Source organism: Phyllostomus discolor, chromosome 9 (genome assembly GCF_004126475.2).
Source record: "Phyllostomus discolor isolate MPI-MPIP mPhyDis1 chromosome 9, mPhyDis1.pri.v3, whole genome shotgun sequence".
NCBI classification, from domain to species: domain Eukaryota; kingdom Metazoa; phylum Chordata; class Mammalia; order Chiroptera; family Phyllostomidae; genus Phyllostomus; species Phyllostomus discolor.
This window is the reverse complement of record NC_040911.2, coordinates 65,315,221-65,329,572: the sequence shown is the minus strand read 5'-3', so window position 1 is coordinate 65,329,572 and position 14,352 is coordinate 65,315,221. Positions and strand designations below refer to the sequence as shown.

The following is a 14,352-nucleotide window of genomic DNA, read 5'->3' as shown; positions in this document are numbered from 1 at the left end:
TAAGGCCTAGAAGTTATATTCTCCCTAACCCCCAAGGCTCAAAGAGATCTCCACCTGCATAAGGGAATATTACTTCTTTTCCACCCACTAACAGCTGCCTCTCAGCAGTGCTTTGGGCTTTTACCCATCGGGATGGTATTTAGGAAACATCTGCTTCAATTTTAGAGTGCCCCACAGACACTGACTCTCAGAAATGGCTACCAAATAAATTCCATGGCTGCCTCCTCATGGGAACTAGGAAGAAAGAGAGAACTCAGAGGTCTTCCTGTTCCACTCTTTACCAAACACCTCATTCCTGTAACCTCTTCTTCAACCCCTCTTCCCCCCAACCAAAATGTTTCTTAGGAGCTATTGACTGGACATACAGACCAAAGTAAAGATTAGGTGGAAAATGTAAAGAATGGTAGGGGAACAGAGAGCACAGTGTTCAAATGCAGAAGAAAGAAGAGAAGAGGTTAAAGAAACAGGACAGTACCTTGGAGAAGGATCATGTACTGTAGAAGGGAACCAGGACTCAGCCAGGCCACCACTGCACACTCTGGGGGACAACATTTTATCTGTAGTCTTGGTAAATGGTGCCCCCATTTTCTCAAATTTAAATTATGCAGTGCACAGACTGAATAGCAGTGGATGGCATACTTACCTCTATAGAGATGGAACCAGAAAGGTGTCCTGAGACATCAGTACTGGAAGTTGAGCTGGTTTAAAGTAAGCACATGTTTGAAAACATTAGGACCTGGGAGGAGCTGTTGAAAGTGAAGTGAGTCAGGAGTAAGTGGATCAAAAGCTTTAGTGTTGGCTATAATGAATTTCAGAGCACACCTACCCACCTTCCAAATGGAGCAGTCATATTTTTTGGCTCCAGTGATTGTTGCCATGCCATGCCATGTCACCCCATTTTCCAAGAGAAGCTAGACATTCACATGTTAATGTGAAAGACAAAAAACTCCTCTCTTTTCACTGTTGACAACAAATTCAAATGTTTATCATAAATATACCTATAAGCTAAATTAGCCAATGAACCTCTAATTCATCACCCATACTTTTCCCATGTTGCCTGTGTTTAGAATCTAGGTTTCATCAACCAAGATACCCATATAAGACCAGGCTAGAGCATGTGTCACCCAAAACAATCACCAAACTGAAGATGCTTCAGCAGACTAAGGGAGCTTTTAACTCATGGAGAAGCTTCTGTTAAAGGGGCAGTAGAATTCTAGGGAAGTCAGTTATCAAGGAAAAGTGTCAGTGGCATGCTCACTTGAGATCACACCTTTCTTGTGGAATGGAGTGTCCTGCATTGAGCTTTGTAGTTCAGCTATAAAGTGGGCTCTATTCATGGATATTGTATGTATAGAAAGTCATATGTCCAGGTTCCAACCATCTAGATGTTTCCTAAGCTTGAATTTCTTTCCCTTCTAGATCTTCCTGATTCATAAATCCACCAAAATGCAGAAGAAAGTCCTCTCACTTCGCCTGCCCTGTGAATTTGGAGTCCCACTCAAGGAATTTGCCATAAAAGAAAGCACATACAGTAAGTTGTCACTGGATGGTTAGGTCCTGGTTGACACAAGGGCCTCAGGCCTTTCCATCATGTGGATAGAACCTGTGCTTCAAGACAGACAGACATGGGTCTGAATCCTGCCATTGTCTTTTGTTCACTGAATGACTGGGCAGGTAACCTACCCTACGAACTTCAGTTTCCTTATGTATATAATGGTGTGAGAATAACCTCGGAGAGTTGTTAACAGTTCAGTTAAGCAACATATGTGCAAAGCATGCAGTGATTTGTTTGACATGTGGCAGAGGCTTAATAGAGGTTGGTTTCCTCACTGCATTCCCAGTTACAGAGCAGGATTTGCTGCCCAGGTTTGCTGATGACTAAGCTACAGGGCAGGCTGCCTTTTTATGAGATCTAATACTGAAACATGTGTCTGCACATCTTTGTGAATAATTCTTGAGCAGACTTGTTTCCTCCAGGCAATCACTGTTCAGTTTTCTATAAAATGCAGCTAATCAGAGGCAGGATCTAGCCCTCTTGGAAAATTGACTAAAGTTTTGAGGTGAGAGCAGTGTTGATAGCATTGGTTTTCTTCCTGCCATTTCATGACCAAGTTTTAAATTAAAAGGGGAATGTGTGGATCTGAGGTATGGCTAACCTCCAAGAAGGATTAGAAGAAAGATCTACACCCCAAAGGCAAAGGATTCATTGAAATCACAGGTTAGCAAACTGAGGTTCACTGGCCAGAAGTGAGTTTGGAAGCCTGTTGACTGTTTCAGTCCCAAGACTAAGACCAGGATTCTCACATCTCAGTTTTGATCTCAGGGAGCCTCAGCCCATGCATTGAAGAACCTGAAGGAATCAAGGTCAATTTAAGGGCAGATATGGGAGTATACTCAGACCGGACTTCATAGTCTTACTAAGTCATATGGCCTTTAACTAAATCTGGAGGAGACATTTCCAGCAGAAGTGAAACCTCCCAGCCTCTCCGTGATCAACCTCAAGTTCAGTCACAAACCAAGGTTCTGCGATGTTTTTCCTCCAGGTCTCACAAAGTCACTGGTGCCAGGGAAAAACTTCCACATCAGAGACAGTAACAGTCATTAAACCTGGTGAATGATTCATACCAGTTTATTTATATTAGGAGGTAATCAGAAGATAGATTTCAAAGCTACCATTTTGAAGATAATGAATTAAATATTAAGTGAAAAAGGCAATGCTGAATTGGCCTTTAACAGTCTGCTATTCAAGAACTGGTTTTTACATCCCTTCTAATATCCAAAGTTCACCACAATACGTTAGTCTGGAAACTCATTTAGTGTTTATACTTTAAAGCTTTCTTGATGTTCATCTCAGGTCCCTCCCAGCTAAAGATTTTTGCTCTCTCTTTTGTCAGGACCTCATTCACTTCCATATTCCTTTCCAGGGGACTTAAAGATGTTGAAAGAGCTAGTATGCACAAAGCATTAAGGTAGCCATAGCAGGTTACCCCTTAGTCCCACTATGATGGTCCCCTCTCATGGCCTATCTTCTCTATGAATTGAGGTGCTTTGGAAAAGGAAGAGCTTGCTATAAAAAGAGATGGCTATTTTGTCATAACATCTGGACAGTGGAACTTAATAAGGATAAATGCCACCTTATATATATTTGTATAGATTGTTTTCACATGATCATTACTCTATTTTTAAAAAATTTCAATTCCCACTACCCTCCTACTTAACTCACTAAATTGTGGAGCACATGTGTGTTTCTGTGTCTCTCAGTCATGGTAGATGTATAAGAGCATAGGTGTGTGCTACAGATATACCAAATAACCAAAATAACACATCATAAGCAAATAATAAGCAAAATAAATGAGGATATGAAGTGTTATAAAAGAGAGAAAACCCCATTTGATTGAAGAAACTGTCACAACGCTAAGGATATTTGCAGTGGTTTTGGAAGAGTGACTGCATGAATGGCCCCCAGCCAACATGGTATGAGAAGTGGCTGGCAAATCAATGAATATTTGAAGTCAAACCACACACTGTTCCACCATTTGGAAGATGTACAAAATGGAACATTATCTTCCCAAAACATCTCTTCTCCATTAGGAAGCTTGTGCACTTGGTGGTGGCAGTAGTGGGGGTGGGAAACACTCTTCATAAATGAATTTTAGAATCTTTCATGCTGAATTTAAACAAAAGCTAACTTATGGAGGTCTTGTATTATCCTCTAGGCTTGGTGCACCTTCTGCCATGTGTTTTTATCAGGGGTAGCCTGTTTTGGCAAAGAGGGATATAACCCAGAAGATTCATTTCAGGAGGGTCAAGGGCAGTGGTGGTCTTGGTATTCCCCAAGCCCTATCATGTGCTGATGGCCTCTCACTCCAGCCAGACTGGTCCCTTAACCTCTGCCCAAGTTTGTGTTCTGAACTTTTGAAAAAAAAGATCCTTGTGCAATTTGAGTCTGTGGTGATCTATTTACCAAGCATCGGAGCATGTGCTCTGAGTGAGTCAGGGGCTGAGTTTCTAGGCCATCCACTCTTTGATGGCCTGTTTCTTGCTGACATACATCCTCCTGACAGTTGGTTCTGATAAGCTACACAGTAGTTGTTTGAGAGCACTGGATGGTCCTTTGCACACAATGGATAACTGTGGAGGGGCTTTCCTTTCCTAGAGCATGACCAGAGACACTCAGCTGGTTTCCAAAATCTCTCTTTCCAGCCTTTTCCCTGGAAGGCTCAGGAATCAGCTTTGCAGATTTATTCCGGCTCATCGCTTTCTACTGCATCAGCAGGTAAGGCCTCTTCCTCTTTTATGATTCTCAACACCTGCTTAGTATGCAATATTATTGGTCCAAGGTCTCTTGATTAAAATAAGCAGAGGGAGGAGGCTTAACACCTATTAGATGTCACTGAAAGTTTTGGCTACTAAAATAAAATGGTCACCAAGTCACCTGTGTTAGGCTTAAGACCAAAATAATTTCCCTGGCCCCTCTAAATGTCAAATCTCATTAATTAATATGATTTTGTTCTCAGGCTGCTCCTTCATCTCCTTTTACCTGTACCCATCAAGCAGAGGAAACACATGCACGCACGCACACGTGCATGCACACACAGAGAGTAGGGGACCAATGATGCAAACCTGGAGCATTTAAAGGCCCTTGATAATTTTTCTGAAAACTCTTCAAGCGGGGGCAAGTCATTCTAGAAATGTGGGTTCCTTACACCAGCCTATAAATTGTGCATCACTGACCATGGCCTCTGGGTGCTCATGTCCTTTTCATCATTAAAATGACTATTTCAGTTGACAAGAAGTTAAGCTAAAAATCATAAGGTTAAGTGTCAAGAGGGTGTCAGTTGTGAAAGGCTTTTTCTTTTTTCTTTCCTTTCCATTCATAACAGTTTTTCAAATCAAGTGTTTTTTCAGTAATTAAGGATCCAAACTCTTCAGCTGCAGAGATGACATTGCCTCCTCTGAGCTGAGTTAGCCTCCTTTATTCTTCTGAAAATAAAGTGTCTGTTGCAGCTGGTAGAGCGATGACAGGCATGGACTACTAAGGGTTGCTTTCAAAGACCACTCCTCACAGCCAGTGCTGAGCCTAAGAAGCTTGTTTGAGATTGGTTTATTTTATATTAATTTAAGGATCAGGTTATTTCTCAAAGACTGAGTTAGATGTTCCTTGTACCTGTTGGACTAGGCCTTTTGGGGGCAGACCCTAAGCTATTTGCTCCTGGAGGTCACCAGGCCAGGGAAAGTCATGCAGTTGATCTAAAGGTGGGGAGACAATTTCAGAAGGGACCTCCATGCTGCTTCCTAGCAGGAAGAAATGAGGGCTTCACCTAGAATTGGATCAGAGCTCTGAGTGCCCACTAAGGGATGAAACCTGCCAAGGCATGGACCAGAGCCCTTGGCTTGTGTGAGCAAATCTGCCACTCCAAGAAAGGAGACTGGAGCAGGAGCCTCCACTGTGCCCTGGGAACTTTACCTGGTTTGGCTGGAGGCCGACCAGGTCCTGGGAGTGAATTTTAACATGAACATGCTGGTCAGAGATGAAGTTAGCCAGTGTTGACTCTTCATAGTTTGCTTGCTGGTGACTACTGTTGTAAAAGATTGCTATATCTATAAAATAGCATTTGACAGCAATGCACAAAAGATACTATCTCTCCCCTTAGTGTTCTTAATAGACTGGAATGTCTGCTACCCAGGGCTGTCCGGTGGTTGAAGGAGATAAAGTACATGAAAGCCTTTTACACACTACAGAGCCTGGTGTTGAGATAAGGTACTTACAGAAAAATCCCAACGTTGACATTTTGTGACGAGGGAGGCCTGAGATTCATTTTCTTATTTTTTAAAAATAATGCAAAGGTTCTTAATTTTTTGTTTCTCCTTTTCATCATGTTACTCATTTACTTAAATCTGTGTTCTTAATTGGTTTGATCCAGTCTTATCAAAATATTTTTGAAATGTTCCAGTTGGTTGTTAGTACATAAACATATTCAAATTCACATAGAGCATATATGCACCCATGCACTAGATGAGAATTCATGAATCAATAAGCATATGATTGACACATTAGAAAGACATGTTGAAAGTATAGTTGAGGATACAAATAGTGATAATGCACACCTTGGCCACCAGTGCCTAGTATGTCTCTTGTCAGTTTGCTGTAATCAGTGTAGTCTAGAGCACTGCCTTGCAAACTTGTACTAAAATGCCTGTAATCTTGTTAGAATGCAGCTTCTGACTGAGAGGGTCTGGGACAGCACCTGAGACTTCATTTTCAATAAGCACCCAGGTGATATGGCTGATGCTGCTGGTCCTACAACTACATTTTGAGTAGCAAGGGGCTGAGAAAATAATTTTCATTATTAATTATTAAGTATAATTATACTTTCAGGGGTTTTCTGGGTCTGTGCTAGGCATCATACATATTAATACATTATTTCTAATCCTCATGGAAAACCTGAAATCAGGATCATGAAGACACTGGCTTGGAGAGAGTGAGAGACTTGCCCACATTCAATTAATAGCAGATACTGGATTTGAATCCAGGCCTGCCTTGATACCAAAGCCCATATTTTCTCACTAGATAGCTCAGATCCACAGATGTGGAGTCCAACACACCTGAGTTTCACTTCATTCCACATCAGCTCTGTGAGTGGGTGCAGGGGTCTCCCCATCTATGTCATCTATGCTCTTCATCTATGGAATGGAGAGCATGCAAGTTTCCCCTCAGGATGTATGTGAGCCCAACACGAGGTAAGGTGCTTGGTGTATTGCAATAGTAGGTGTTCAATAAAGTTAGTCTCCTTCCCTTTAGCAATATGATATATAGAGCAAAGTTAAAAAGTAAATCTAGATTATGTGTGTGCTAAAACTCTTGGGTGAAATGTTTATACCTAAGACAGATTTATTTTGTTAGGCAAGTTTTAGAATCAGGGCCCCTTTTCTTAACAGGGTATAGATGACTCATGTACAACATCTAATTTTCTAGTAGATTAAAGCCTAAAACCACCAATTAGCAAGTGGCAGGTGTGGTTTCCTGTCATATATGTCATTAAGAAAAACCAAAACAATCATGTGATATTTAGGCTCCAGGTACTGCAGTGGGCAAGGTAAAAGCTTAAAATAAACAAAGGCTGGTTTTGTTGTATGTGGCTTTTCCCCAAAATTTCTAATGAAAGTAGATATTAATTAAGTTGGTAAAGTCATAAAAACATATATTTGCGTGACACTTTGGTGTTACAAAGTTCTGGTTACCACTGATCTTCATTAAAATTATAATCAGGGTCATTGTGTCTCTGGGGGCCAGGCAGCAGCTATTACAGATGCTGCCATCCCCTGAGGCTCCACCTGCTTCATCTAAAACAGATGTGAGAGGACAAGTAGAAGGAGGTGTTCACTGTGATTGGGGGCAGGTGAAAGAGTCTTCTGGAAGCAGGAGGTGACCCAGACTTGACACCCTAGGAAAGAGGAACCTCCTGACTGCCAACTCCCAGCATTTTTGTTAGCAGTATGTTAGAGCCCTTGTGACACTATTACATTTTATTCATGTTTTGCTTTTTTCATTGGCATTTCTTGTTTGGCATTCATTGTCAACAGCTTCACAGGTTCCAAAACTGTCAGTCATCCAGATTTAATCTGATGCAGCCTAGAATGTTGCCTAATCTTATTGTAAACAAGTAATTTGGTGTAGTTATTCCCTTCATAGAAGTTTTCAGGGCAGCTTATGTAGACAAAACACAAGCAGAAGCTCCAAGTTTTGTCACTTACTCCACCCCAGCCACCATGGCCCCTAGATATTCTTCATACATGTCAGACCCTCTCCCACCCTAGGACCTTTGCACCTGCTGCTTCATCTGCCTGGAAAGTTCTTTTCCTCACAGTTTACTCCCTGGCTACCTTTAGATCTTCAGCCAAATGCTACCTGTTCATGGGGCCTCCCCTGGCCACCACTCACACTTGAACACTCTTTCTTATTCCCCTATTGCACTTTATTTTTATCCATGGCACACATCCCCTTCTCGTATGTTCTATAATTGCATAATTGTTGTCTGTTGGTGTCCATTTGAATGCAGCTTCATGCAGGTGGGTAATTTGTCTTTTTTTCCCCAGCACCTGGAACAGTGCCTGCCACATCACATATGACTATAGACATTTGCTGAATGAATGAATTCATTGTAAGACCAATACCACCACTAAAAAAATAACTATTGTTATTGAATATTCTTTCATTCACTTATTCAGAACATACTTTCTTCCTGTCTGTATCAGGCAAGGCATTGTGCTGAGCCCTGTGGGGAATTCACCAATGCTTAGAGCATGGTGAAAAGGAGCAAATGTTTATTAAGCCTGCCCTTTTTTTTCTGAGAAAGCAGAAGATTGTGGTCCATGCATTTACTAGGGGGTGACAATATGCCCTAGGAATGGGAGTACCTGGTGCCAGCTCAGCATTTTCTTGTTGGGCCTGTTGGCTTGTGATGCTGCAGTGCATGTGTTTGTCAGTCTACACTTGATGTCATGCTGCTTAGAGACCGGGTTGTTGCACGAGGTCCTGTAGATCTGTCTTTCTACTCCAAGTGTGATCACAGTTATAGCAGTATGGCATGGGAGCTTGGCAAATATGCCAAATCTCCAACCTTACCCAGACCTCCTGAGTCAGAGTATGCAGTATAACAAGACCCCTTAGGTTCATGTACACTGCCCTACAACAGAAGAGGAAGTTTTATCTCAATATTCATTGAGAATCTGCCATGTACAAGGCAATGGGATAATAAATGTTGGTTTAGGATTGTACATTTCTGCCCTGGGAACTGGGGTCCAACATTCAGAGTATCTAGCAAGTTAGTAATAAGGTTTATGTCTATGAAAGATCCACCGACATATCTGATGGTTCCAATATTAACTCTAGGTACATTTTAGCTAACCGGGAAGGAAATCTGGTCCTCACTGAAACCGTGTTGGCTTGTCTCTCAGCCTGTCCTGGGTATGTTAAAACAGACAGAAATTGTAACCTTACAGGTCCTGTCACCAGTAAAGATAAGTTCTGGTTAGGCATGATTTGATGTCTACTTAAAATAGTTTAAAATGAAACATCTCTGGGATGGAAATAAAAGTAAGAGATAGAAACATGGCATGTAATTACAAACATTCTCTTTTTTGAAAAATTAGGGATGTTCTGCCGTTTACCTTGAAGTTGCCTTATGCCATTTCAACAGCCAAGACTGAGGCTCAGCTTGAAGAACTAGCCCAGCTGGGACTAAGTAAGTGAAGGCCCCACCCAGGCCTCTTTCAAAATGAATCCATGGAGGAAAGTCAACATTGGGCTGGCTGATGATACATCATAACATCAAAAATAATCCCCATGTCCAGGGGGATTCAGAGGTCCCTGAATCACACCTTCTAAGAGTCCTTTTCTAAGTCAGATGTTGAACCAATCTTCAGAGGCAGGTGCTGAGTTTGTCTGGGTAACCCCCATATACTAGCATCTTTGAGTTTGAGTTATCATGACTGCCCAAATGTAATGTAAACTTCTATAATGTGTTATTTCTTTCCCTTCGTGGCATCTTGCTGGGAAAAGGCAGTGCTTGCTAGAAAGGGAAACCCAGCACAGCGCCTCTCTTGTCAATCAATTTGGTTCCATAGGAACACACAGGCATAACAGCACTTCTGTGCTTTGAGGAATCTGACAGCACAGGCATCTAGAGTAACACCTGTTGCACTGCCTTTCTTGTTCAGTTCCAATCCTGGCGTTCTGGGCCACGTCCCTTATGCTGCCGTGCATCTCCTTGCACTGGCCAGCTGGGCCCTTGCTCCCTCTCCTGCCTCTTTGCTGATGTCCATAAACCCAACACCATGCTGCTGGACAGTGGCTGACAGTGGATCAGGACATACAGTTCACCCAGTTGTAGTTTCTCCCACTGCCCTAGGAAGTTCATGTGGGTTTAACTTTCACAAAAAAACTTTTCCTCCTGGATAAGAAGGGAAAGTTCTGTTAAGATTGTAGGGCTTCAGTTTTCAGATAAACAGCCAGGCCATAGTATTTGAATGGAAGTTTGCCACTTTGAAGTGTAAGTGCCAGGATTCCTAAGGCCTAAGAAACTGTGATATTTGACCCAAGAAATACAAACATATGTATTCCCCCTTTGGCCTATTTTTTGTTAATGTAAACTTGTTTTGAAGGAGGTATCATTGCCAAGGAAGCCTGCATAATTTGTAGGAAGCCTGGAGGTAGATTCAAATTCCATTCTGAATCTTGAATTGCCTCAAAAAATTACCACATGTGCCTGAGGCCTCTCTGATAGGCAGTTGAATAGTAGGACTGGGCAACAGAATCCTGGTAAAAATATCTGAGTTGTATGAATGTTTTGCCATCTCCTACAAACTGAGTTTTATACACCTTTGAAGAGAATTTTAAATAGTTCCTAAATTTAAGTTAATATAATCAGCTAGACAGTAGACCCCTTGAAGACATGTATCAGTTTTCAGTTTTCTCAGGTGCCCTCTGTCCCCGTTACTCCTGGTTTGGGGTACAGCAGGAAGTGTGTGCTTTGTGCTGGGGTTGAAGTACTCAAGTGTCATGGACAGCGATCGTGCCCTGCAAAGATAAAGGCAAAAATAGCTTGTTCTAGTAACCACTAAGCAGAAGCAAATGTAGTTAACATTAATTAATATATATTCACCTCATAATTGCCAATGTACAGATTATCCATTTTGTGAATATCCACTTATCCACTTTTTTAAATTCTGTACCTCATTTATTTGTTCAACTAAAAAATATTTCTGAAGGGTCCACTATGTGGCGGGCATTGTGCCCCAGACTAAGGGTTCAAAGGTTAATTGTGTCCATTTCCTCTTCCACCACCCAGGTTTATATTCTGTATGGAAAAAATGCACACCTGTGAGCTAAGTGTACTAAGCTAAGCCTTATAAAGTCTTTCAGTGATGACAGTAGAAGTCTAAGGAGGACCCAAAGGCAGTGGGAACAGTTCCACCAAGATCCACGCTAGCTAATAGAACTACATATAAGGCCAGCCAGTGTGTAATCTTTAGTTTCCCAGTAGCCACGTCAAAGAAAATTTAAAAGACACAGGTGAAATTAATGCCTATAATTAAATATATCTGAAATGTTATTTCAACATATAATCAATATTAAAATATTAATCAAATATTTTACATTCTTTTTTTCATACCAAATGTTTGAAATTTAGTATGTATTTTATCCTACAATACATCTCTTTAGGCAGTAAATTTTCATGAGAAATGCATAATCTTTATTTAGATTTCATTAAATTTATAGTTGAAAAGTAGATTCACATACCCAAATTCCAAACCTACTCAAAAGTTTTCCTGTAACTGGATTGAGCATCAGTTTTTAAATCTTAATTAAGTAGCATTAAATAAAATTTAAAACTGAATTTCTCTGTTGCACTAACTGGATTTCAAGTGCACACTAGATACAGGTAACTGTTGGCTCTCGCGTTGGACAGCACAGAATGAGAGAGAAGGAAAGGAAGGATGAGAGAAAGCAGGTGACACAGCCCCAATGTCAGGCTTGTTTTCACCACAGACAAAGCCGCAAGTTCTCCCAATATCAGTCTCACCTCAGGTTCCCATGACCAGCCATTCCAGGCCCATAAGAAAGAAATACATTTTAAGCAAACACAGCAAGGCAAAGCCATAGACAGACAATGACCTATTCCAAATGGAAATTATAACAGACATTTATTACCACTAGTGCCCCCCTCAATTTGCTTGGAAAACTGATATCCATCTGTAAAAAGGGACACTGGCAGTATAGTTGCAATAGCAACATGCATTGCTCCATAGAGTACTGAGTATGTATAGAGCCATGGTGAGGAGGTTATAGGATTTGGGAAGGATGGGCAGCAAACGCCTGAACTTGGACTTAACATTTGCATAAGTTTGCTGTCCTTGTTTTTGCTGATGGGACCTATGAGTATATTTTTTCCTCATTTTGGGGTTTTAATGCTGAACATGTAAAACCCCAAGCAGATTGTGTAACATCCCTCAGGCCCATCTGCTGGTCCTGCTTGTTAAAGGGGAACTGCTAGGCCCTCTGTGTAGGGCACCCCCAGAGAAGTAGATTGGGAAGGGTGCTTTTGCTTTGAGACTTGGCTTGATTTTTGTAGAGTTGTGGAGCCCCATGGCCTTTTCCAAGCCTATACTGTAAAAAAAGAACTGTAGCTGGTTCTTTTTTCCTCACCCATGAAAAGGCCAGGCTGGCTTTGAACATTTGCCAAACCATTTCTCAAGGGTTTGGAAGGTGAAAGCCCCAGGAGCCTTCCTATAAGTCCACAGCTGGGCCTGGCAGCATTTCTACCCTTTCCAGTAACACAGTTAAAGCAGGGAGAAAAAAAAAGAAAGAAAACCAAGTGAAATGCCTACCCCTCCAAAGACAAGCATCGTCATGAAAATGCTGTTTTAAATTTGTGAAGGAATGATCCAAGTGTACTGTATTTACATTCTTGTGTTCACTGATAATGACTTTCAGATTTTTGGAGCTCTCCAGCTGACAACAAACCCCCAAACCCTCCACCTCCCCATAGGACTGTCTCCTCAGACGGTGTTTGTCCTGCCTCCCGTCAGCTCTGCCTTATAAATGGAGTGCATTCTATAAAAACCCGGACGCCTTCAGAGCTGGAGTGCAGCCAGACCAACGGAGCCCTGTGTTTTATTAATCCTCTTTTCTTGAAAGTGCACAGCCAGGACCTCAGTGGAGGCCTGAAGCGGCCGTGCACAAGGACTCCCAACGCGAATGGCACTGAGAGGCCTCGGTCACCCCCACCCAGGCCCCCGCCACCCGCTATTAATAGTCTGCACACAAGCCCTCAGCTGTCCAGGACTGAAACGCCGGCGAGCGTGCCAGAAACAGTCAACCATAACAAACATGGGAACGTAGCTCTGCTTGGAATGAAACCAACCCCCATCCCTCCACCCCGGCTGAAGAAGCAGGCTTCTTTTCTTCAGGCAGAAGGCAGCGCAAAGACCTTGACCGGCAGCCGGCCAGGCGAGGGCCAGGAGCGGGAGCGGGAGCTGGAGCTGGAGCAGGAGCAGGAGTCCCAAACAGCTGGCAGCCCAGGTGGTGCCCCGCCTGCAGAGGCCCTGAGGGATTGCACAAGGGCCCAGCCCGCCTGCTCTGAATCACGGCCCCCGTGGCATGGAGGCAGACAGAGGCTCAGCGACATGAGCATTTCCACTTCCTCCTCAGACTCGCTGGAGTTCGACCGCAGCATGCCTCTGTTTAGCTATGAGGCTGACACCAACAGCAGCCTGGAGGACTACGAAGATGAAAGTGACCAGGAGACCATGCCCCCCCCCATCAAGTCCAAAAAGAAGAGGAACAGTTCCTTCGTGCTGCCCAAGCTCGTCAAGTCCCAGCTACGCAAAATGAGTGGGGTGTTCAGCTCTTTCATGACCCCGGAGAAGCGCATGGTCCGCAGGATCTCGGAGCTGTCGCGGGACAAGTGCACCTATTTCGGCTGCCTGGTGCAAGACTACGTGAGCTTTCTGCAGGAGAACAAGGAGTGCCATGTGTCCAGCACAGACATGCTACAGACCATCAGACAGTTCATGACCCAGGTGAAGAACTACTTGTCTCAGAGCTCGGAGCTGGATCCCCCCATCGAGTCACTGATCCCTGAAGACCAAATAGGTCAGTACCTTATTTTATATATAAATATATATGTGTGTATATTTATATACATATATAAATATATGTGTGTATATGTATATGTATATATATTACAGTAGCCTCACAAGTCAGTGCCTTATTTTATATATATATTTTATTTTTTATATATATGTATTTTATATATATAATACAGTAACCTCATAGGTTAGTGCAGTCTGTGTTAGCTTGAATGAAGACTTCTCTGGAGTTCAAAACAGCAGCACACTCCACCTCTCCCCCGCCTGATTGGAAACTTAGCTTCTTAAAGTAAGCCTCACTTATACCTGCCACGGCTGCTACATGCCAGCCTGGGAAGTGTGGGAAGCAACTGAAGAGAACTGCAGAATGGTTCTGTTCAGGGATCGAGTTTGCTTTTTGAGGGTCTGGTTGCTGTCTGATTTTGTGCTGTGTATGTGACAGGATTGTTGAGTGTTTTCTGAAAGTGGCTCTCTGCAGGCTGCATGTGCACAGAAAGGTAATTGTGCCGTCTTCCCAAAGGCAGTGGGTGTTTTGTTCTGCTTTGTTTGGGAAGGACCTTCTATTGAGGTATAGCTTACATTCAAAAAAGCACAGAGATGACAGTGTGCAGCTCAGTAAGCAGAACTTGACCAGCATCCAAAAAACCCCTGTCCCCATTTCCCAAAAAAGTAACCCCCTGTTGGCTTCTAATTATACAG

The 14,352-nt window shown here is 42.6% G+C and overlaps 1 protein-coding gene and 1 long non-coding RNA gene across 9 annotated transcripts in view; one reads left to right on the top strand and one right to left on the bottom strand.

The window, feature by feature from the left end:
* The window catches only part of RIN2 (Ras and Rab interactor 2), a 247,649-nt gene that overhangs the window by 209,838 nt on the left and 23,459 nt on the right, over positions 1-14,352 (top strand). For all 8 annotated transcript variants that reach the window (XM_036009482.1, XM_036009483.1, XM_036009481.1 and 5 more), the window contains 4 exons: positions 1,420-1,531; positions 4,204-4,276; positions 9,154-9,245; positions 12,497-13,657. In XM_036009482.1, coding sequence (XP_035865375.1) covers positions 1,420-1,531; positions 4,204-4,276; positions 9,154-9,245; positions 12,497-13,657 — 1,438 coding nt within the window. The remainder of the gene's footprint in view (positions 1-1,419; positions 1,532-4,203; positions 4,277-9,153; positions 9,246-12,496; positions 13,658-14,352) is intronic.
* On the bottom strand, positions 6,834-11,728 carry LOC118496774. Its single transcript, XR_004899326.1, has 3 exons — positions 11,717-11,728; positions 7,117-7,121; positions 6,834-6,950 (listed from the first exon to the last, which is right to left on the bottom strand). It is a non-coding gene; the product is annotated as an uncharacterized LOC118496774 (long non-coding RNA).